Below are 24,273 nucleotides of genomic sequence, written 5' to 3'. Positions count from 1 at the left end.
TGGTTTTCAGTAGAATGATTTATTATTTGGCTGAGTGACAAATCTGCCACCCTACCCTCTGGTACAATCGCTGAGTGTCCGAGGTGGGCACTCCCCTTGGGTCTCCCACATTGGGTCCTCAAACCAGCCACCTCTGCATTGCACTGGCAGGGAGCTGGCTCAGAGGCAGGTGGCCAGGAGCGACCAGGACACACGAGCACTGGGATGCTGGTGCTGCGTCAGCATGGGCCCAGAGAGGCCCTTGGGAGTCCATGCTATGCCCCGTCCTCCCTGTCTGTGTGAGGCAGCTCCCCATCGTCTGGGCTGTGCACGGCTGTCTCTGAAGACTGTCGGGAGCCCCTTGTGTTGCATGTGCCTCTGCCACATACCCCAGCAGTTTCCACACGCGGCTCTCAGATAAGTAGCCCTCAGTTACAGGAGGGTCCTGATCTCCAGCCACGGACCCGGACCCTGACTGTGGAATGTGAAGCAGTACCCAGATAACCTCTCTGTCTTTGGGATGAGCAAAGCAGGGAAACTGTCAGGGCCTGGACCGTGAGGACAGGAGCTGCAGGTGCCATGGGAGCGGCACAGGGGACCTTGCAGCTGGCTGGCCACTGACGGTCCTGGGAAATGCTGGCATCAGCCTTCGGAATTGGATGTTGTGTGACAGAAGCCAGCGCAGCACAGCTCCTGGTGACGTCTTCTTGACAGCAGAGACTGTTTAAGGTGTATTCCATTTATTTCAAAGGCGGAGTCACAGGGAGAGAGATCTGCCCGGCAGTTCACTCCCTGGATGATCACAGCAGCTGGAGCCCGGCTGGCCCAGAGCCAGGCATTTCTCCCGGGTTTTCGGTGCAGCTGGCAGGGACCCGTGGACCTGGAGCATCCTCCACTGCCCGGCCACGTTGTCAGGGACAGAGATTGAATCCCATGTGCCTGACACGAGGTGTAGGCATCCCGAGCAGCATCTCCACCCCGTGCTGGACGCCTGCCGTGGCGGAGCTTGTGCAGCGGACTCTTCTGTGGGTCACCGACTCAGGCTAGGGTAGTTATTCTTTGCTGCAAGAAGTTGGTTGCTTTTTTTTTTTTTTTAAGATTTATTTATTTTATTGGAAAGTCAGATATACAGAGAGGAGGAGAGACAGAGAGGAAGATCTTCCGTCCAATGATTCACTCCCCAAGTGAGCGCAATGGCCGATGCTATGCCAATCCGAAGCCAGGAGCCAGGAGCTTCCTCCAGGTCTCCCATGCAGGTGCAGGGTCCCAAAGCTTTGGGCCGTCCTCAGCTGCTTTCCCAGACCACAAGCAGGGAGCTGGATGGGAAGTGGAGCTGCCGGGATTAGAACCGGCGCCCACATGGGATCCCAGCACGTTCAAGGTGAGGACTTTAGCCGCTAGGTCACGTCGCTGGGCCCAGAAGTTGATTGCTGTAAAAAAAAGTTAGGTGCTGGTGCTGTGGCCTCATAGGTTAAGCCTCCACCTACATTGCCCACATTCTATATAGGAGTCTATTTGAATGCCAGCTCCTCTACTTCTGATCTAGCTCTCTGCTGATATGCCTGGAGAAACAATGAAAGAGGACCCAAATTTCTCGGCCCTTGAACTCACAGGAGAGACCTGGAAAAAGCTCCTTGCTCCTGGCTTCAGACGGGTCTAGCTGTGGCCTTTGCGGCCATCTGGGGAGTGACGTAGCAGATGAATGATGTCCCTTTCTGTCCTGTCTCTGTAAATCTGCATTTCCAGAGACCCCCACACCAGCCACGCTTGTCCCCGGCAGACAGGGTGGGTTTTCCAACATGGGTCGGCCGAGTGATGAGACACTTGCTGTGAGTGCGTTGCAGCCCTCCGGGAGAACAGCCCATGCTGCCAGCTCGACAGGGCCAGCAACAGACGTGCACCCCTTCTCTCCCAGGCCGAGGTCATGATCCTGGCCTTCTTCATTTCGGAGGAACACGGCTTCCTGCTTCACGACAGCTTCCCGCTGCCTCCCACCTGCCAGGCGCTTCTGGGGATGGAAGTACCTCACTACTACTTCACGAGAAAGGTGACATCTGTGGGGTCTCCTGTCCCCTGTCGCCCTGGGCCCTCCCAGACAACCCCCCAAGCCCTCAGGGCAAGAGGCCTCATTTCCCGGCCCCTGCGCAGTGGCCTCTCTCCCCTGGACTCCTGGCCAGCAGAGAAGCTGCTGTAAGGGTTCCCCGGGGACAGAGGCAGAGGGGCCCTGGCGTGTGCTCTGGTCATGGTGTCCCCGGGGACAGAGGCAGAGGGGCCCTGGCGCGTGCTCTGGCCATGGTGTCCCCGGGGACAGAGGCAGAGGGCCCTGGCGTGTGCTCTGGCCATGGTGTCCCCGGGGACAGAGGCAGAGGGGCCCTGGCGCGTGCTCTGGTCATGGTGTCCCCGGGGACAGAGGCAGAGGGGCCCTGGCGCGTGCTCTGGCCATGGTGTCCCCGGGGACAGAGGCAGAGGGCCCTGGCGCGTGCTCTGGCCAGACTCCAGGCCCTTTTCCTTCTCCCCTCCAGCCTTTTCCTCTACGTGTGTCTTTTTTTTTTTTTTTTTTTAAATCTGACCTGCTTTTTAACAGTCCCATATTCCTGCATTTATTATGGCAAATTTTGAAGTGCAAGTAAGGGAATAAAGACCAAAGTGCTATAGATCCCCAGCCCTGGGCCAAGGGTCTCAGCAGGGGCTGCCTCCTCCCGTGCTGTAGAAGACATCTCCATTTCTGTCCCATGTTGTTGCCCCTGCTGAGAGTGGGACTGATCTAAGAGGGTGAGGAGACCTACCTGCGTGTGTGTGGGCCACCCTCCTTGGGAGGCACCCAGTGTGAACAGCCCACGAAGCTGCCAGTGAGGAGGAGTGGGCGGACCCCAGGCAAGGTCCAGATGCCCTGGGGCAGCAGTCCCTGGGTAGGGTAGGGAGTGACCCCCACCTTAACAGGGCAGGGCCTGGGCACAGTGAGGCTCTCTCTGCTAGCTGGGCTCCTTGGCATCTCGTGCGCCTTCAGAGTGAGGCAGAGCATCATGGGAAGGTGTCCTGGGGGGGCTGCGGGCAGGAGGTGAGGATTGTGGGTTGTTTGTTTTTGTTGTTGTTTTGTTGTTTTCCCTGATCTGTGATACCTAAAATACACAATACAAAAATGTATTTTTTATGTGTGAAACAGACATTTTGAGATTTGATTATTGTTTACAGCCTTAGTCTATATTCTTCTTTCTTTCCACCTTATTTTTTTTTCTGTATCTGGAGTAAAGGGGGAGATAAAGGGAGAAGCCCCACCCAGCCTCCCACCCATCCCAGGTCCCCGACGTGGCGTATGCTTTGAGGTGGGGGCAGGGATTGTAAGGAACCTTCCCCAGCTCACCTGCTCCCATAGCACCTGCAGCCAGTCACACGCATGTGTGTCATTTCCTTGGTAGAATGAGTTCATTTCAGTGCACACATTCATGCATCCTGACTGGGTTATTTTGAACAAAATCTTGTCCCCCCGAGACCTGCAGCCAGGCTGTTCTGTGGTGTCGAAGTGGCGCCTGGCGATGGCGAGCAGGGAGTATGTGCTTGCGGCTCAGCTCTGCCCCAAACCAGCCTGGAGTGGACCAGGGCAGGACCCCTGGGGTCCCTCACAACCCGTGCTCAGCGCAGAGCCCGCCAGCCCCAGGTTGCTGCTGGGCTGTGCTGCCCGAGTCCCACGGGTGGCTCTGCTGCAGGCTCCTTCCCCGTGGTCCCAAGTGCAGCCTCCCTGTCGCTTGTCTGTTTCATCAGAAGAACTCAACTGGTCTCTGCACCTGGTGCTTTTGGCTTTCCATACAAGGGATGTAAAATCAGTCTTAAAAACACACGTCTTGGTCCTCTTGCTTCCTGGGGCTGCGGTCCCATGCGGGAAGGGGCTGTGGAGATGCAGAGAGCCGGGGTTTCCCTCAAGAAGTCTGTTAGCAGCAGATGCAAGACCAGTGACTGGAAGAGGCCGGATAGAGGGTTCAGGGCTGGGTGTGGGGGTGCCAGCAGATCGCTGTGGGGTGGAACCCACCATTGGAGGGGCTTGGGGCCATTCTAGGGCTGTGGCAGTGGGAGCTTGGTGGCTCCTATGGAAAGATACCCAGCCAAGGAGGCTGGCCCAGCAGTGTCCTATGTGGCTCTTGGCTCAGGACCCGGGGTGCTGTCTCTTCCCTTTTAGCGTCTTGTTGGAGCAGAGTGGGGGAGCCTGGTGAGAACTCAGAAACACCGCAAGGTGCTGCCCGAGGTGACGAGCTTTAGGAGAGCCTGTGGCTACGTGTGCACGTCTGGCCGGGCAGCCGCAGATCATGAAAAGTCTTCATGGTTGCTAGAACGGCCTGGGAGATGGGAACTGTCGTGGGCATTTGTAACTGTTGAAAACGAAACTTTTCCGACATCCGTCCCCATGTGGACATCCCCCGGTTACCCCTTGTCTCACGCAGAGGCAGAGCTGCAGTTAGCTGTGGTGACCCTAGCGTGTCATTGTAGGCAGGGCCTGCAGGGCCCGTGTCTGCCTGTGGGTGTGGGTGTCACTCTGCAGTAACAAGCTGACGGGGCCCTTTGTCCTTCAGCCCGGAGAAGCTGACAGAGAAGACAAGGTGGGCTCGGCCACCCAGCTGGTGGTCACGAGACCCCTGCGGGACTTCATGGGGCTGGAGGACTGCGACAAACCCACTCGTGATGCCATACTCAACTTCAGCTTCTCCATCACAGTAGGAGACATGGATGAAGCCTTCCGGTCCATCAAACTCATCAAGAGGTGAGGACTCCGGCCACTTCTTGGTCTCCTGCCTTGCTCCCTCTCAGACTGGTTTCTAAACAATTAACTCTTCTGTGACTCTGTCCTGGTGAAGTTCATGGTCTTGTTGCTCCATAAAGTGCTGCCAGGGCCTGGGCTGTGCCGGACTGCACACCTGGGTGTGGACTGGGGAGCTGGTTCTCGGCCTCTGTGGTGCCAGAGCCTCTTGGATTGCATGGAATTGTTTTGGTTTAATGTGTTCTGGGTGCTTCTCTCCAGAAGTTTCTGCCATTGCTGAGCACTGCTGACACCTGTTCCTCTAGAGATAGCTGCTTCTGAGTGAAGACAGCTTGATAAAGGCCAACACTAGACCAGCGAGATGAAGGCAGTTAAAATGGTTCTAAAAGAAGTTAGCTGATTGGGAAGCCAGGCCTGTGTGTAAGCATCTCCTACATTTCTGAGGAAAGTCGGGAATTTCAGCTTGAGCCTGGACAGTTGTGACTCCCGAAGGGGAGAGGCACTGCTGAGGAGCGTGCTGTGCTGGGAGGTTGTCTGGCATGAGCCTGCTGCCTTCGCAGTGGTGGCTTCTGTGAGAGCAGTGCCTGCCTGCTCTGTGTCGTCCTGAGACTCTCTGGCCAGCCCTCTACCCCTGAAGGGCCTGCCCACACCAGCCAGGGTTCTGGAAATAAGCCAGTGGTAATGTCTGCAGCTTGCCACTTGGCCAGTTTTCGTGCTTTACTGAAGTGTATTTAGCTATATGCACAATGATGCGTCTTAACTATTTTATTATTCTTTCATGGTTAGCGTAGGAGTCAGTGAGGAAAAACCCAAGAAGGAGGCCACGGCTGAGCGTGCGTCCACGGCTGAGTGTGTGTCCACAGCTGTGTATGTCCACGGCTGAGCGTGCGTCCACAGCTCTGTGCCCACGGCTGAGCGTATGGGAGCGTGCGTCCACAACTGTGTGTGTCCGTGGCTGAGCGTGCGTGCCTGTGGCTGAGTGTGGGTGGGACGCCATGGGAGCCGTTGGGGTGGCCAGTCCACAGCTTCTCTGCAGGCATGGTCAGTTGGTGGTGTGCTTTAGAACCCTGACTGTTCGCCGTTGGTTCTGACTCTAGACCACTGTGCAGAGCAGTGTGGACGTCCAAGTCCAAGAAGCTTGCCCACTGCCCTGGCTCGGCAGGAGAGGGGGAGAGCAACAGAGCGAAGCATCAGGAAGCACAGTGGCTACCCATGATCTCACTTGTGCCATTGGACTTGACCCACCAGTGCCAGTGTCAGTATCCTCTCCTGTCAGATATCATCAGTGACCCGGTCAAGTCACATGGCTCAGTCGGGAGAGGCCCAGGCGGAGCATCGGTGCCGTGCTTGCTCATGTGGTTGGACCGCTCTGGGCGGTAGGGCGGCCCTGGGCTCCGGGTGGTAAGGCATCCCTTGGGTCTGGGCTCTGGGACTTAGACCAGTGAGGACGTGGGGTACAGTTGTCAGCTGTTGTTTGCCCAGCCTGAAGAGCTGCGGTGCACTGTCCCCACACATAACTTGGGGATCACACGGCGTAGAGGGAACCATCCTGCAGGCACCTTGTACCTCTCATGTACTCTGTCTCCACTGAAAATGCAATGGAGCACTTTTCTGGGGCCAGCACTGTGCTACAGTGACACCAGCATGGCCTCTGAGTGCTGGTTCAAATCCTAGCTGCCCCGCTTCCCATCCAGCTCCCTGCTTATGCACCTGAGTGAATGGCAGAGGACGGCTCAAGCGCTCAGGCCGCTGGCTGTCTAAGGCGAGCAGACAGCCTCGTGGCTGGCCTCGCCTGGCGCCATCTAGGGAGTAAAACGGGAAGTGCAGCAGCTCTGTCAGCATGCCTCTTCAAACTAATTAGTTTAAAAGATAGACTTGGGGAGGAAAAGTAAACCAATTTCCTTAGAAAAAAAACATTTTTAAAGATTTACTTTGTGGAAGATCTATTTATTGAAGTGTAATGTGTCAGCCAGTGGACCTGGGGAGGAGACCTCATCCACGCATCTGCAAGGTGGACAGCACTTCAGGACCCCTGAGGCAGGCTCCGCGTCGGGGACCCTGGGATGACGGCGGACAGCCGTTCCCCACCCGCGGGTGCTGAGGCCTAGGGAGGCTGGGCGTGGCGTCTTCCCTGGTCTCTCCCTTGCACCCAGATGCAGGAAGGAAGAAAAAGTGTGGACACAAAGCTCTCACCCATTTCCCCCGATCCTGGGCCCTTCCCACCCTAAGCAGCTAGGTAAACATCAAAAATAAGATTAGAAAAAAACCTCATTAATTTTATTTTAAAACCAGAGTTATATAGAGAAGGAAAGGCAGATTTCTGTTTGCTGACTCAATCCCCAGATGACTGAGCTGACTGGACCAGGCTAAGGCCGGAGCCAAGAGCGTCCAGGCCGGGCACTTGGCCATCTGCTGCTTTGCTGGCTGCCTCAGCAGGGATCTGAATTGAAGGTGCAGCAGCCGGGACTCAAACCTGTGCCCACAGGGATGCTGCGCCACAGCACTGGCCCCTGCAGAGCTCAGAGACCTTCCAGCTTCTCCTTTATTCCCAAAGTGTCCACAGCCCCCAGAGCTGGGTCCAGCTGCAGACAGGAAGCAGGAAGCCCCCCTGGTCCCTGCAGTAAGTACAGGGGCCCTTGAGCTGTCCTCTGCCCTCCAGGCACGTGAGCAGGAGGTGGGTCCCAATCAGGGCAGGCAGGACTCCCTTGGCATCCTGGGTGCCTAGGCAGCAGGTGACCCTCTGCACCGCAGGGCCCACCCGTTGACACCTGTGTCTTTTTTTTAAAGATTATTTTTATTATTTTTTTTTATTGGAAAGGTGGATATACAGAGAGGAGAGACAGAGAGGAAGATCTTCCGTCCGATGATTCACTCCCCAAGTGAGCCCAACGACGAACACTATGCCGATCCGAAGCCAGGAGACTCTTCCAGGTCTCCCACACGGGTGCAGGGTCCCAAAGCTTTGGGCCGTCCTCGACTGCTTTCCCGGGCCACAGGCAGGGAGCTGGAAGGGAAGCGGGGCTGCCGGGATAGAACCGGCGCCCATATGGGATCCCGGGCGTGCAAGGCGAGGACCTTTAACCACTGTGCCACCGCGCCGGGCCCGACACCTGTGTCTTAAGGGACTTGTTACTTGGGCAGTGCCACAGTGTCTGTGGTATTCAGAGGCCAACAGGCACGGGCACCTTGGGAAGCAGGACGAGGGTGAGTGCCCCACCGCAGCGTGAAAGCTCAGCTGGCCTCCCCTGCGTGTCCGTCACGGGATCACAGGGAGCAAACGCCTCCCCCCTGCGGCCCTGGAGGTTAATGGAGCACACGTTGGAGGATGTTAAGATACTTGCATTTATTTTAAGTTAGAAAAATAGTCAGGAAGATAACGTACAGTACTAACACAGTTCTGTCCTGAGACCATCACCGGCCGTAAATCCTGATTCCCTGCGGGATACCGTGGACACTTGAAGAGAACCTTGCTGCTGGTGTGCCTTACCTAAGGGAATGTGACCAGGGTGCTCTGGGCCAACGCAGAGTAAGTTAACCCCAAGCCGAGGGAGAGAGCAGGACGGCCACACTGCCCTCTGCCTGCCTGTTTCCAGGCTCACCCCCCGAATGTGCGTGGCTGGGAAGCCGAGTTGCGCCGCTGAGGAAGGTTATGTCGGAAGTGGTTGGCGCCCGTAGCGGACAGGGACGTGCAGGATACTCTTGCATAGCCTAGTGAATGTGCATGTGTCGCTCAGCGGCCCACACGCACTGGCGCTGCGCAGGCGCCGGCCTCAGCATGGGGACTCCACGTAATCGTTGTCCAGCCCTCGCCGGAACCGCGCTGTGAGGGAGCGGCTGATGACGATGACCCGGGGTGCCATGCAGTCCTCTCTCCGGTGCAGAATGTTCCAGATGAGCATGGCAGCTGCCAGGGTGGCCAGAAGGCAGGCACCAATGTTCAGGTAGCAAGACCAGGCCAGGTTGGTGTACGGGCCAATTCTGTAGAAGGTCACCAGTCCGATGACAAGGACAAAACCTGCAGACAAAACAAAGTTGTTCAGTAGCAGCAGAGGGGAGGTGGGAGCTCTGGCTGCAGCCCACCCAAGCGGCGGCCCCCACCCTCCCAACGTGCGGCTGCACTGGTGCTAAGCCTGTGTGTAGACAGCAGTCGGCTTAGAGACAGCCCAGGTTTTGTCTGACTTGATTCGTGTTTGTGTTCATCTGACTTTTGCTTGTAGCTTTGGCTTTGCTTTCCAAGAAAACAGTGATCTGCTTTCGAGACTGAAGGTGCCAGGAGCTGGAGGGTGGGGGAGGGGAGCGAGTAGGGGCTGCAGACCTTGCCTGGGTCTCTGGGTATCTGGCATCTTTTTTGATGGGAGCTCTAAATCTGGGTCGTCTCTCCCCCATCCTGGACTCTTCTCTTCTTTTTAGAGTTTGGGTCCCAAGCAGCTGAGGCAAGGGGAGTAGTGCAACCCACAAAGCATGTTCGCAGTGGGCAGTGGGCGCTCCCGCAGGCCTGCCCTCTCGCAGTTTTGTCTTGATTTGACCTGTTGTTGCAGTAGGGAGATTGGGTTTCCATGCCCTGGACATGTCACAGGTGAACAGAGCTCTGTGATGTGGCTGAGGAGGCAGGCCTGAAGGCAGCTGGGAGCAGGAGAGGGGGTGTCCACACACCCGGCAGACCTAGGCCATGCTGAGATTGAGGCCACTGCACATGTTCCCAGTAGCCAGTGCTCCAGGTGACCTGCCCTCCCATTCTAGACTGCAGCAAGCAGGTACAGGTGGAACTTGGGAGTGCCTCCCAGACCCTGCATGTCCCTCCACAGGCTCTGGCCAGCCTGAGCCCCGATCCTGTCTCTCTCCTGGCAGGCACATGGAGTGGACACCACACTTATGTTCACACTGTTCCATCCTTGCCCACTGGTGGTCTCCACTTTCCTAGGGAAGTGTGGCCCCAGAGCGGCAGAGCTGTGGTTGTTCTGCAGACAAGGCATCCCCTCTGACCACGAGTGCATCTTGGTCCATCGTGTCCTAACAATGATGGCAGCTGGCCTCTATGCTAATCCTTTCTAATTCTCCGTGTGAGAAGCTCCTGGAGCCTTCGTGCTCGTTGGCGATCCCCTCTAGGGAATTCCAGCGTGTGGAGATGTTGGACGCTGACTTCGCCCCTGCTGACAGCCCCTGTGCGGTGTGTGATTCTCTGAGGCTGGAGGGCCTGTGAGTGGGTGGGTGCTGCTCAGGCCATTGAGGTGTGAGACCCACTCTCTGCAGGGGCCAGGAGAGCCAGCCTGGGGGCAGAGGCTGAGCAGTCAGGGTTGCCAGCAGGCCAGGCTGGACTGGAAACCAGGTGTATGGGAAGGAACTTTTATGTCTGGCAGCAACTGGGTTTTTGTTTTGTTTTGTATTAAAGTTTTATTTATTTTATTGGGAAGAGAAATTTACAGAGAGGAGAGACAGAAAGAGCTTCCATCTGCTGGTTCACTCCCCAAGTGCCACAGTGGCTGGAGCTGAACCAGTCCAAAGCCAGGAGCCCCCTCTGGGTCTCCCACATTGGTGCAGGGTCCCAAGGCTTTGGTCCATCTTCTGGTGCTTTGCCATATCACAAGTAGGAGCTGAATGGAAACTGGAGCATCTGGGACACGAACTAGCACCCATATAGGATCCCGGCACTTGGAAGGCAAGGATTTAGTAACAGCCATCACACCAGGCCCTGTTCTGAGTTTTATCAGCTAGCTGTCCCAGTGAGGCACCGGCTCCCACACCCTGCCATGGCCTAAAGCTCTTCTCTCTTTACTCAGCGCTCCGCATTTGCACATTTGTTCAGGCTATTACATGAGATGAGCATCGTAGTGGCTATGATGCCAGCATCCCTTATGGGCACTGGTTCAAGTCCTGGCTGCTCCACTTCTGATCCAGCTCCCTGCCAGTGCACCTAAGAAGGCATAGAAGATGGCCCAAGCACTTGGTCCAGTTCTCGCACAGGCAGGACACCTAGATGGAGTCCTAGGCTCCTGGCTTTAGGCCTGGCCCACGACTGCCTGTTGTAGCCATTTGGGGACTAAACCAGCAAGTGGAAGATAGATCCCTCCCTTCCTTTGCTTTCTCTCTCTCTCTCTCTCTCTCTCTCTCTCTCTCTCTCTCTCTCGGTTTTTTTCTGCCTTCTCTGACATTCTGCCTTTTAAAATATCTTAAAAAATAAAATACCATTGTGTGGTGCCAGTCCCACAGTGCCCTCTGTCACCATGGAAGACGCAGAGGAAGCAGCTTCACATGGTCCCCAGAGCATCTCAGAGCTGAGTCCACCTGTCTCATGGCTCTGATGTCCAACACAATACAGGAAGGTCCCTGGAGACTTGGGGACACTGGAAGAGCTGGCCCTGACCTTTCCAAGTAGGTGGGCTTGCTCTCCCACCACACCACCCGAGATTAGGAAGGGGAGAGCTCCATGCGGTGCCGCTTGTGGAGGTCAGCGAGTGACAATCCCTGGCAGATGAGCAGCCGGCGGCCAGCGTGCCAGTGAGCCTGTGTCCTCTGGCTGACTCCGAGACTCCCCAGTCTCTGGAGGAAGAAGGCACAAGGAACACACGAGGCTTCACACGGAGGCTCAGCTCCACCAGCTGCTGGTGGGGAAGGCAGAGGAGGAGGAAGAGCTGCACAGAGAACATGGAAGTGACCCCCAGCATGGGAGCGTGGCCACCTCTGGGGACATCACAGAAGGACATATGTGCTCCACTGGCTCCTGAGTTTGTGTGTGTGTATCTCAATAAAGCCCTTGAAAAGAGCGGAGTGTAGCCTGGCACTGTAGCATAGCAGCTAAAGTTGTCTTCTTGAACGCACCGGAATCCCATAATGGGCCCCGGTTCTAATCCCGGCAGCCCCACTTCCCATCCAGCTCCCTGCTTGTGGCCTGGGAAAGCCTTCGAGGACAGCCCAAAACTCTGGGACCCTGCACCCACATGGGGGACCCAGAAGAGGTTCCTGGTTCCTGGCTTCAGATCAGTTCAGCTCTGGCCATTGCGGCCACTTGGGGAGTGAATCATCGGATGGAAGATCTTTCTGTCTCTCCTCCTGTCTGTATATCTGACTTTCCAATAAAAATAAATGAATCTTGAAAAAGCAGATTACAGTGAAATTTAGACACCCCCCCTTAGCAGGTACTTCCTGAAGGGACATGACCACCCCAGATGTACTTGCAGGCATCTAGACCTTCGCAGGGCCAGCCTTGAGGGCCGAGATACCTGTTGCGCACGGCCACGCCGTGCCCTTTACATGTGCCTTGCCTCATGGTGCTCAGGCCCTGCAGCATCCCCCATCTTCCTGGTTGACTCACAGGCAGCCCCAGAGACTCCCTGGGGAGCGGGCTGGGCTTCCCAGCAGTTACTGGGGATAGTAGGCCCCACTGGCCATGATGGAGTCCTTTCTTCAACAGAGTGGTCGTCAGCTTTACAGGCAGACTTTGGCTGGCAAGGGCCCTCCCATCTCAGTTCCCTCTGGATGCCACTCTGCTTGCATGCAGCAGAGCTGTGTAGACACCGCTCACATGCCTAGGACTACGCTGTACAGGCATACAGGCGCTGGGGCACCAAGATGGGATTCCCCACTCAGCCTATGGGAGGGCCTGGGAGTGAGACTGGGGGCAACTCCAGGTGGGGAGTGCAGATGTGTGGAAAGGCCCTTGAGAGCTCAGCAGTGGCCCTATCAAGACACAGAGCGGAGCAGAGCTGGCTGTGGGCCTCAGCAAGGGGAGCTGCAGCCCCCAAGCTGGGCGGAGGGCACCGGCCTAGAGCATGGCGCCCCTGTCTGCTGAGCCCTTGCCATGGGCTTGGGGAGGCGTGCCGTGGTAGATACCCATGTATCTATTTGGAAAACGGAGTGGCAGAAATAGAGATCTCTGCTATTTCACTCCCCAGATGCCCACAAGGGTCCTGAAGCCGTCTCCCATGGGTGTGTCACAGGAAGCTGGGTAGAGGCAGAGTCACTCTGCGGGGTGCGGGTGTACCCCACGCAGCAGTGGACCTTGCTCCCAAGTGCTTTGCTTAAGATGCTGCTTAAGATCAGTATCCTATGTTTCTTAAAATTGAGAGCTATTGGGCCCGGCACAGTGGCCTAGCAGCAAAAGTTCTCGCCTTGATTGCGTCGGGATCCCATATGGGGCTGGTTCTAATCCCGGCTGCTCCACTTCCCATCCAGCTCCCTGCTTGTGGCCTGGGAAGGCAGTCAAGGACGGCCCAAAGCCTTGGGACCCTGCACCCATGTGGGAGACCTGGAGGAGCTCCTGGCTCCTGGCTTCAGATTGGCGCAGCTCTGGCCATTGCAGTCACTTGGGGAGTGAATCATCGGACAGAAGATCTTCCTGTCTGTCTCTCCTTCTCTCTGTATATCTGACTTTCCAATAAAAATAAATGAATCTTTAAAAAAAAAATACTAAAAAAAAAAGAAAGAAAACAGAGAGCTATTTTAGTCATTTTATCCCACTTATTACTTTAGCTTACCATGACAAAGATGCAGGATCAGGGGCACGTGCTGGCTTCTGAGAGTTCTCCTCAGGTGAGGAAGGTGAGGAGAGAGCTCCTCATGAGGTGAGAGGAGCGGGGGTTGTGGCATCAGAGGTAAAGCCACTGCCTGTGATGCTGGCGTGCTACATGGGCACCAGCTGAGGTCCCAGCCGCTCCCCGCTGAGGGCCTGGGTGGGACCCAGATGAAGTGCGCCTTTGATGCCTGGCTTTGGCCTGGACCGCCCCGTCATTGCAGCCTTCAGGAAGTGAGGCACGGTATGGGAGATTCTCGCTCACCCTTCCTCTCTCCCCCTCTCTACTTCCCTCCCTCCTTCCCTTAAGGCAGAGTTACAGAAAGGGAAGGAACTCTGTGCCTTTAAATAAATCCCTAACAAAAGGAGAAAGGCTGAGAGTTTGCTCCGGAGGGAAAGCTACACAGCCGCCCCAGGGTGTGGCCCTCTGTCCTCAGGTGCGGCTGAGCTGGGGCCAGCAGGAAGGGGCGGGCTGTCCGTAGAGCAGCAGTGCGCAGGCCCGCTCCACCCGCCTGTCAGGAGTCTTGGGGGAAGCAGCTTTGGGCATCAGCCCTGCTCCAGCTTGGAAAGCTTTCAGAAGCTGCGCTTGTGGGCACAGGAAGCTCCCACATGCGCCTTGCCAGGTGGTGCCAATGGAGCCTGCCCAGAGCTGTGGAGTAGTGTACAGATGGTTGTTGATGTGGGCTGAGATTCCAGACGTGGGAAACAGGGCACCTGCAGTGCAGGGCCGTGGCCTCCTGGCGTGGGCGGCCAGCAGGAGCGCTGCTCTGTGCCAGGGACACCGTTTTGACAGCAATAACCTCTTGCTGCATGTTTCTCCCCTGGGCTCGGAGTTCTCCATTTTACCACTGCCTTACCCTGAGGGTCTATCCCCAGACCCAGCTCTGCAGCGTAGGGGAGCGGTTTTTCAGGAAGCAAACCTGGAGGAGAGTTGAGCACACAGGCCGCTGCACAGGGCATCGATTCCATCTTGGTGAAGCTCAGTTGCCAAAGCAAACAGTCTCTTCCTGCTCGCCGGCCGCGGGCGTGCGAATTACAGCGCCGCCGGCACAGCGCCCCTTGCCTCTCGCGTTTCCTTCCTGTCCGCTTCCTGGAGCTGCGGCTGCTGTCACAGGGCCTTCCTTTCGGAATGACTGTCAGACTCACATTCACAGGCGGCCTCAGTGGCAGGACCCTGGGGCTGACCCCTGCCACCTACCAGCAGGCCAGTTGCTGGAGCCACAGTCCCGCCCTGACTGCCTCGCACAGGCTCTCAGGGCCGAGCGTTTTTCAGCATCTGAGCAGCAGGATGGTGGTGATGGACACGTTCTCCCAGGAGGCAGAGGTTTCAGCAGCGTTGTTCCCGTGGGAGCACAAAGCCCCCGCATGGGAAGAGGGTATATCGGAAAGAAGCTAGGAGGCACGGGGCAGGTGCAGACCACTACCTGGCACACCAGTGCCAGCCCAGCTAGTACCGGTCTGTTTTAGAAGACAGCATCTGGAGAAGTCGGGTCTGAAACTCCACAACCTTCACCAGTCCGTGGGGTGCCGGTTCTCCAGGCGTCGCTCAGCCACCTCACGTGGGGCCGATACAATCATCGTCTTCAGGGGCCGGAGCCGGTTTCAGCTCAGAGTGTGTGTGTGCAGCTTTGCACCCCCAGAGTGCGCCAGGGAAACAGGCCAGGAGAAGCAGCTTTCCGTCAGTCCCATAGTGAATTCCACCCTTAATGTCCCTGTGCCGAAGCCTGCAGGGCTGCGAGTCAGAAGGACAAGTGACAGTGCAGCCTGGAGCCCGTGCCCTCTGTCCATCAGTTTCAGGTGACTGTGAGCTGTCAAATGCCAGGCTAAGCTGGCTGAACTGTGGGTGTTTAGAAAGCAGATGGGGCCGGCTCGCCCACTGGGTGGAAATGGAGCTCTGAGTATAGCGCCAGGCTCGGCCTGCAGTTAACTTCCGTGAAGGCCTTGTTTTTGGAGACCATCCCGAAGGAAACACATGCGCTTCCAGAAAATTGGCTCACTCAGAAACGAAGCCATCCATGTCTGTGAGCCACCTCCACTCCTGTGTCCCTGGGTCCCAGGGAGATGGGTCGCTGCAGCCCATGGCACCGTTTCTGAGGCCCCTGATGTCATTTGCTTGGGACTTGGGGAACTATATGCTACCATTTTCCAAAGCATGGGCTGTAAGAATTCCAAGGATAATGGGAATGGAAGAGGATGTTTTTAAAGGAGAAAAAGAAAAGCAGGAAAGCAGCATGGCCCCTGTCCGCAGCAGGGCCTGCAAAGCCCTCGTGCTGGGGTGAGGCGCCGCGCACAGCTGGCAGGCAGTGGCTGAGGGGCACACCTGGTCCCTGAGCTGGACTCCTGTGGGCAGCACTGCCGGGCACAGAGGTCTGGATAGCTGCCGGAAAACGGTGTCTCACCGCAGACTTGGCAGGTGACAAGGCCTGGGCAGGTGCAGGATGTCTGGAGCCTGGCAGAGTCCTGGCCAGGAGCGTCCATTTGACGCCTGAGTAGGAGATGGCAGTGCCCAGGGCACGCTCCCCATGTCGGTGCTCCTGTGCGCTTGCCGGCATGGCCCAGGGCTTCACGGGGAAGTCAGGGAACACCAGAGAGCTGTCGTCTGGGCTTGCGCAGGCAGCACCAAGCAAGGGACTGGAACAGTACGTGGTGGGCACTCCCGGAGACGCTGAGCACTGGGCGCTTCTGAGGTGAAGAGACCCGATGTCCTTCAAGTGGGTCACATGGTCCCCGCAACCCTCAAAAGCCACCACAGCCTGGGGAACATAGGGTATTCCTCTATAGGCACAGCTGGCACCAGGGTCGATTCCAGTGCCCAGAAACATCTGTGGTATGAACAAGCTAGCAAGGCCCAGTCTCCTATAGGGTAAGAGGGGTGGGTCCCTTCTGTTTCTTGCTTTTTTCACTGGCTCCCAGTGGCTTCCACGTCCTGGGAGCTGGCCGCTCACCCCCGACTTCCCTGCCTCCACGCTGGGTCCCTTCTCCCCGCCAGCCACCCCACCTCACTGGCCACGGGGCTCAAGGCCCGCTTGCACAACAGGTAATGGCAGGCGTTTCCTCGTCCTGTGACAGGACATCCCGGCGCCCTGCAGTCTCCCCCTGGCTGTCTAAAACAGACCCAGGCACAGGAAAGAACCAGCTCTAAAATTAGCCATGCGATAGAAGAAAGGCACGGTGGCTCTCTGTTCTGTTTGTCAATGAAGCAGGCTGAGCAGGCCGCTGCATTTCCTCTGGGCTCCAACAGACCCTGGGCGGGGCAGCGGGGAGCGGGCACAGCCTGCACTCCGCCCACCTGCACGCCTGCCTCTGTGCTGGCCTCCACCTGTCCCACCGGCTGAAGAGGGCCAGGCCTGACCTTTTCAGAGGCTGGGTCAGCCTAAAAGTAGTCATGAGACACAGGGGTCCCGTGCCTCCCACACCCACCGTTTTTAGAAAGGCTTGAGTGCAGGAAGTGAGCTGTCATCTTTGACGGTCTGGATAGGCGGCTGGGCCGCACCATCGCCTTGCAGGAAGGAGCTGTTTTCAGCATTGAGTCCGCTTCCAGAGCTGTGACTTTTGTTTCTTTGATGATGCTAAAATGACCTATTTAACTTTTCCAATCACATTTTCCAAATCTTCCATTTCTGTGTTTGAGGGACGGCAGGTCACTTGGGACAGATGGGTGCTGGGTAAGACCAGGGAAGAGCGGCCCCGGAGTCAGCAGAGAAGGGAACCCGCGATGTTGCCGGGGTGCCTCCATGAGGTCCCAGGAGGGAGGCAGACTGAACCTTGGTTCTCTAGGCAGAAGCAGCAGGTGCCCCCATCCCGTCATGCAGGCTGACCTGCCCACACGCACGGCAGTGCTAAGACGTGACGGGCCATGGCACACTTCCAGTTTGTAAACATTGACCGAGCTTTCAGGAGACAGGCACCACCATCTCCCACCCAAGCCCTGGCCCGACCAAGAAGCAGGGACTTGCCCAGGGCCACACGGCTGCCCTGTTCTTGTCACTCCCCAGAGCCCGGCTTCTCATCCCTCACCAGGCTCCTTCCAGCACATGGACGCCTGGCACAGCCTTTCAGCTGCATTTCTGGAAATGGCGTATCTCATGGACGATAAGGGCCCACGTCCATTATTCCTAGAGTGATTCGCCTCAGCTTCCTGCCCTGCCTCTGTGGGACAGCACACTGGCCGCTGGGAAAGGCTGCCCTCCTGCCCTAAGAGGAGAAGGCAAGGGGGTTGGCCAGGAGCTGGCCACTCCTGTGCTGGACTGCCATGTCCCCCGAGTCAGCTTCTGTCTGTGACCTCATGGTCTCCCACAGCCAAATCCTCGGAGAACACAGGGCAGATGAGTGTATGGTGTGGGGAGAATAACCAGAGATGGCCCAGCCCAGGGTCCCGGCAGGGCAGCTGTCACAACTTGCCCGCCCTCTTCCCTCTCACCCTGGAAATGACCAAGAGGTATCCAGGCCCCTGCACTGGACTCATCCTCAAGCCATCTCAGGTGGCAGCAGAAGGCCCAGGGTCTTGTGTCTGATGGGAGTGTGGGCGGCCTCTGCCTGTCTTACTTACTTGCCAGTTGGAAAGCAGCAGCCATGGCCTCCTCCCAGCACTGGGACTCCGGAGACAGGAGGGGCAGGCCCGCCAGCCCCAGGATGAATGTGAGCTGGCCTGCAGCCAGCGCCGCCGTAGCCACCAGGTTGCAGGCTCGCATCATGTCGAACTGCACTGTGGGTGGGAGCAGAGGAGAGGTGGGTCAGTGTGGCGAGTGGGGAGCTAGCTGTGTTTGCTCTCTTGGTCTCTGCAATGCCTTGAGAAAGGCAGTGGGCATATGTCCAGCCTCGTCTGGGCAGAGCCTGCTAGAGGTCTCTGGCGGGAGCCCTGGCCGCTCGGCTCGCCACAGCCCACGTCCACGCTGCCTGGCCTGTCTGCAGCTGTCATCCTCAGTGTGAAGCAGTGCAGAGGCCCCGGCTGGGGGGGGGTCCTGGCTCCCGCCCAGCATCCCTCTTGCCAGCACTGTCTTCCAGTCAGTGTCACTGCTCCTCCCTGCTCCCACAGGAGAACAAGACTATGAAGGACTCACCTGGGCTAGTCACACCACACCCAGGCTAGTGAAGCCAGCGCCCCTGAGGACTGTCCCGCTCACTCTCGGCCCTTCCTGCCCCAGTGCCACCCTCTGCCTTTGACCAGAGCCCGTATTGACGACCCAACGCCCTGGAACCAAGAGCCAGGAGGATGCGGAGGACAGGTGACAGAGCCCGGTGGGGCTGGGCTGCCTGCCGAGGGGAGCCTTATACTCCCCTGGTGGAGCCCAGCCTGGGCCCTGAAACAGGAGCCCAGCCTCCACCTTCCCACAGGGGACAGACGGGCCTGCGACAGCAGTGCTGCGCAGGAAGCACCAGCCTCGTCCATCCTCGGCATCCGTTCTGTGTCTGGGCTGGGCAAAGTTTAGAAACCAGTTCATAAAATGGAATCACTTGTCGCAAACAGCAACTCTCCTCGAAATGTAAATTCATGCAGAAGTTGGAGAGACGTCAGTGGCTGAGTTTCAGAATTGGCCACAGAAAATGTGTACCAGAAACGTGGGCATCAAGGGTGCCACATCCCACACGGCAGTGCCTGGGTCAGGGCCTGCCAGCTCCCTGCTCCTGCACACCCTTGGACAGCAGCTTAGGCTCAGTTTTGGGTCCTGCCATCCCTGTGAGAGACCAGATACAGTTTCCAGGCTCCTGCCTCTGGCTCTGGCCAATGCTGGCTGCTGTGGGTATTTTGGAAGTAGACCATCGGACAGTAGAACTCTTACTCTAGCTCTCGTTCACGCATGCTCTCTCTCTCTCTCCACTGTTGTCATTCTACCTTTCAAAAAAATGAAAAATTTTAATAAATTTTAAAGAAACATAAAAATAAGTGAGAAGCAACAGAATCTTCTAAGAGCCCGGAAGTCCCTCGGAGCTGCCCAGTGTGCTGTTTCCTTGGTGGCCACTGGAGGAGGAGGCCAGAGGTACTTTGCTGGGCAGGTGTGAGTGAATAAGCGGAGCCAGCAAGGAGGGCTCTGCCCACGGACAGGAAGCACATAAGCAGTTAGGCACAGGCCTGGCAGTGCCGCTGGGTGGGTAGCGCAGGCACCTGCAAGCCTGCAGGCCAGCTCACCTTAGTCACATGAAGTGGCAGTAAGAGGAGAGAGTGCCCATCCACCGGACCACTCCCCAGGTGCTTGCAATAGCCAGGGTGGAGCCAGGTGGAAGCCAAGAGCCCAGAACTACACCCGGTCTCCCATGTGGTAGCAACAGCCCAGCCCTCCTGGAGCAACCTGCTGCCTCCTCAGGGTGCATGGGAGCAGGGACCTAGGAACAAGCACCCATCCCATGGGTCCCCAGGTCACAGGGCACCAGCACCCAGCCAGCTTGCGCTGTCAGACCAGCCACCCTGCCTGTCGTGTCTTGAGCTGCTTCTGTCATTCAGTCGCTGCCACCTCTGAAGTCCCAGGCAGTGGTCGGTCAGAGCCGCCCTTGCACACTGGCCCTGTGCTGCCTCCCTCAAGAGGACTCAGGCCACCAGGCGGGAGGGCCTGTCGGCCATGACAGTGTGAAATAAGTACAAAAGACAGATGGAGAATGAGGCTCAGGGAGTGGGTTGGGCCTCATCAGGGACCCCAGCAGTGCGCGCTCTCTCTCTCTCTCTCTCTCTCTCTCTCAGCAGGGACCCCAGCAGTGCGCTCTCTCTCTCTCTCTCTCTCCCAGCAGTGCGCTCTCTCTCTCTCTCTCTCTCCCAGCAGTGCGCGCTCTCTCTCTCTCTCTCTGAGCAGGGAACCAGCCCCCTTTCCTACTCTGTTTTGTCAGAATGAAACAGGCAGCATTGGTGGGGACTGCTACTAGACAGCAGAGTTTCTGTTCTTTAGTCTTCAAAAGAGCCATTAAACCAGCATGAAACATAATCTTTGAGGTACTGGGAGCCATGCCACTACGTCCCAGGGAGGCACTCGCCTAGCGGGTGCAACACTGCCCGCTTCCTGCAGAGGAGTGCCCGGCTCGAGTCGTCGCTGCTCTGCTTATGGCCCGGCGTGTTGCTCACATGTCGTTGAGGAGGCAGATGACACACGTGCCTGGACTGCTGCCCCCGCAGTGGGAGGCCCAGATGGTGTCCCCAGCTCGGGCAGGGAATGAGTAGGTGGGAGCTCACCAACTGCCTTCCCTCTGTTGAAGGAACACAGCGGTGAGGCTGGCGTGGCGATGGAGGGGCCCCTGGGGAGGCGTGACCCTGGAGCATAAGTGTGGAGCTGGAGGACAGAGTACGGGCCAAAAGGCTCAACGCATCCAGCCCTGGCGTGGCCTCAGGGGTCCCAGACACGCATGCGTGGCTGTGAGGGCTGCTGAGGCCAGGCCTGATGCCCCCGATCCTCTCCTCCCTCAGGGAAGAGAGTGAGCCTGTGTGGAGTGCTGACGGGCAGGAAGCTGATTTGCCGGATCCCTCGTGGCCGCCAGTGCGGTCTGCACCGCCAACCTGGCAGAACAGTGCGGGTGCGGGAGCCCGAGTGCCTGCCTGCCTGAAGGCATCCAGGGCGAGTGCCCGGCAAGGCCTTTGGGAGGCCCTTTCTGAGCAGTGACGTGCCCTGGGTTTTGCCTGCAGTTGCTTCAGGCATTTCTGTGGCCAACTGGAGACCTCAAAGAATGGGACACGTTGGAGAACAGGAGCGGGGTGCCAAGCAGCCCAGGTCACAGCTGCCAGGCAGAACCTAAGTAAACAGGGGCAGGGATGTCGGGAGGCACTGTTGGGGCTGCTGTCAGAGCAGTGACCCCGACCCTTCCCTGTGCCCACATTCCCTGGCTGCAGCCCTGCACCCCTCGTGGTGGAGGTTCTGTGAGACCCCAGGGGCCTCCGGAGAGCACCTGCAGGTCAGCATGAGGAGTGCCCACAGGCGCAGGCGCAACTGCTGACGGTCCAGCCCCTGTGTTGAGTGGGACTGCCTCCGGGGCTTCACTTCCAGCCCCATCGCCCCTTCTTAGGAGTCCAGGGCTCTGCCTGTCTCCTGCAAAACCCAGTTATCTGCTCATCTGTCCATGTGCTGCCTCTTGAGAGGACTAAGGCCACCAGGCAGGATGTCAGCCATGGCAGCACGAAACAAGTACAAGAAACGAGACAGCGAATGAGGGCCAGGGAGTGAGGTGGGCCTCGGGCCCGCTGGACCCCCAGGCTCCCGCCAGGAGGAGAGCTTTTGGCTAGAGGTGGCCGGTCACCGCAGCCCACTGCTGGGGAGGTCCCCTACGACTCAGACTGTGTGTGAGTGGCACAGGGTGGGCAGGCCTGGACTAGAGGAACCTGGGAGTCATCCCTGCCCTGGCAGGGTCTGGACGCCTGGCGCCCCAGGAAGACCAACCATCGGGAAATGATCCCCATAGGCATCCCTGTCATCACAAAGGCGACTCCTGCTCGTGGCCTGCGGGGTGTCGGAGCCCTCTGGCGTTCTGTCCACAAGCAGGGTTCTACAGGGAATGAGGCTTCGGCGTTGGCGGCTGGTGGCCCCGAGCGGCCCCCGTGGGCCTGGTGACCTGTGTGAGTTCTGACTGCTGAGCTTGTGAGTAGACTTTATGCACATTCATAGGTTGGGTGACAGCTGGGTGGTGGCAGGTCATGGCCACGAATCAGGCTGCATGGGATGGCAAGCCCGCAGGCCTGCCTGGAGGAGAATACATGTGTGTGGCTGGTTCAGACAGCTTTGTGGGGGAGAGCCTGGCCCCAGGTCCCGGGCTTGCCATGTGCAGCCCCCCTCGGGCGAGGCTGACCTATGGGGCTTTGCCCACCAGCAGTCCTGTCTGCAATCCAGCCTGCCCATTGGCCTCCAGTGCCTCTCTGCAGCTGGGTCTCAGTGTCTCATCAGGAGCCATTTCCTGAACAGATGTTTGCTGCCCAGATCCCGGGGGACAGTGCCGTCTTCAGGCAGGGGAAGTTACCTGTGCGCTTCCCAGACGGTGTGGGGACAGGGAGCCGCAGGTGCAGACAGCCGAGACGGCGCAGCACCGGGCCACAGTGACGGGGCCCCAGTGTCCTACTGGCCCCAGCTCACCAGCCTTGTCGGTGGGCTGCACCGCCTGTCCATGGCTGGTCTAATGTGAGAGACACGACAAGGCACTCCAGTTATCAGAGATACCTAGCTGGCTTTAGGGGTCCTGGGTCCGGTGGCAGCTTGCCACACCTCCTGAGGTAGGGCAGTGCGGTTGGCGCTGGTCCCACAGCAATCCCACAAGCAGGTGCAGCATGTCGCTCCGGTTTCCCCAGACCCCTAAGTGTGAGTGGAAAATTGTGGGCTCATTGACAGGCTTTGGTCTGTGTGAAAGGAGCTGTTGCTCTCCGCCCACCGAGGGCAGAGGAAGCCTGGCCTGCCTGGGCTGTGTGGTGTGACATGGGCACCTCGATCTGGTTGGGGACCTTGGCAGAGCCTCAGTCTCTTCGTCTATGAAATGAGGGTAATGTCCCCTGCCCACGGCAGTTCACAGGATAGCTGATGGTGGCACTCAGTGTTCCTCGAGGATTTCAGGAACACTCTGGAAGCCTTGTGTAGACCCAGCGCCTGAGCCTGAGCAGCACTGCCCTGGAGAGCCTGGGGCACTTGGCAGTGGACTGAGGGCCATCCAGGCACTTGGCTTTGGCAGATGCAGACCTGCACTGGAGCTGCTGAAGTCAGGGTCCCACCGTGCAGGCCAGTGGCCCCCTGTCCTTGCCCAGGCCCCTCTGGGAGCCCTGAGGACCCTGAGCCCTGTGCAGCAGAAGCGGGACTCACGCACGTGTCTTCAGGCCTCAGTGTTTATTCTCAAGCAAGGGAAAGAATCTGTCTGGCTGTGGTTACCCTACCCAACCTTCAGCTTAACCGCCCACATGACTAATTCCTTGAAGGTGCAGATAGTCCAGGCTGCCACGCGGCCCCGTGGCCGTGGGGCCCCAGTGCTCCCCGCTCCAGCAGAGACGTGTACAGAGTCCAGGTCTGCACCCACTGCCCTCGCCTGCCGGCCCCAGCAGTCTCCTGTCTGCTGACACCCCACCCCCTCAGAAGGCAACAGAAATTCCAAATCAACTTACGTTTGACGGTGCCACGAGCCTCCTGGAAGCCTGCTGACTCGGAGCCCCAGCCTAGGGCCTCACAGTCCCGTGTGTCCACCTGCCCGGCTCTGGCCCCGGGGCTCGGCCCTCCGCGGCCCCTGTCCACCAGCCAGCAGGACTTCCACAGCCCCACGCTACGCTTGCGTCCGTCCTCCAGCGTCTGGTACACCCAGTTGGGGGTGAAGGCTGCCGCGTTGTTGAGGATGAGGGAGACGAGGGCCACCAGCACGGCAGTGGCGACGAGTTTGTGGATGGCCATGGCCGCCCGGAGATGTCCGTTAGCGCAGAGAAAGCCCCAAGTCCGGCCACGCGGGACAGAGACGCTGCTAGGGGCGGCTAGAGGACATCACCGCTCATTCTTGGAGGTGACACGTGTGGGCCCCTGCCAGGCAGACAGATGGCCCATGGGCTGCGTCCAGGGAGCCCGCCTCTCAGCTCTGCCTTAGCCTCCCTCCTGCACTTGGAGCAGGGTCAGGCCTGTGGCCGCAAAGCCCATCCCGGGGCGGGGACGCGGGCACCCGCGAGAATCCAGAGCTGGGGTTGTGCCGTCTTCCCGGGAGGCCAAGGCTCAGGGATGCGCCTCTTCTCTCCTGCAGTGACCGTGGGGGTCGTCGGAGGGCTGCAGGGCGAGGGGTGCTGCCTCTCTGCTGCCTGGGCCCGGTCCCAGAGCCACCCACCACTCTCAAGAACGGCAGGTCCTGGAAAGCAGAGCGCAGCCACAGGGAAGCGCGTGTGCATGTGCAGGAGCTCGCGTCTCCCCGGTCTCTCGGCAAGAGGAAATGGTTGTTTTTGAGGCTGTTTTTGGTGAGCTGGAGGGCGTAGGCAGCTGCGCGGCCAGCAAGCAGGCTGGGCGGCAGACGCGACAGGAAATGTTTCCTGATGGGAAGGCCTCTCTGCCTGCCTCCCCGCTGCCCCTCCCTGCCTTCCTGTCCCAAAGGCCAGGCCTGGGAAGCATGCTCACCTGCCGCCCCT

General features: G+C 58.3%; 2 protein-coding genes across 2 annotated transcripts in view; one reads left to right on the top strand and one right to left on the bottom strand.

The window, feature by feature from the left end:
* The window catches only part of LOC121167923 (intraflagellar transport protein 140 homolog), a 62,703-nt gene that overhangs the window by 27,327 nt on the left and 11,103 nt on the right, over positions 1-24,273 (top strand). Inside the window, exons 17-18 of the mRNA XM_040997645.1 lie at positions 1,895-2,026; positions 4,542-4,729. Of these exons, the coding sequence (XP_040853579.1) occupies positions 1,895-2,026; positions 4,542-4,729 (320 nt within the window). The remainder of the gene's footprint in view (positions 1-1,894; positions 2,027-4,541; positions 4,730-24,273) is intronic.
* LOC121167925 (transmembrane protein 204) lies at positions 8,050-24,213 on the bottom strand. Its single transcript, XM_040997648.1, has 3 exons — positions 23,281-24,213; positions 17,782-17,937; positions 8,050-8,741 (listed from the first exon to the last, which is right to left on the bottom strand). Exons 1-3 carry the CDS (start codon positions 23,558-23,560, stop codon positions 8,497-8,499), a joined length of 681 nt encoding a protein of 226 aa, XP_040853582.1. The 5' UTR covers positions 23,561-24,213; the 3' UTR covers positions 8,050-8,496.

Source organism: Ochotona curzoniae, unplaced genomic scaffold (assembly GCF_017591425.1).
Source record: "Ochotona curzoniae isolate NIBS_2020 unplaced genomic scaffold, NIBS_Ocur_1.0 patch433, whole genome shotgun sequence".
Lineage (NCBI taxonomy): Eukaryota > Metazoa > Chordata > Mammalia > Lagomorpha > Ochotonidae > Ochotona > Ochotona curzoniae.
Note: the sequence above shows the minus strand (reverse complement) of the source record. Positions and strands in the feature narration are given on the sequence as shown.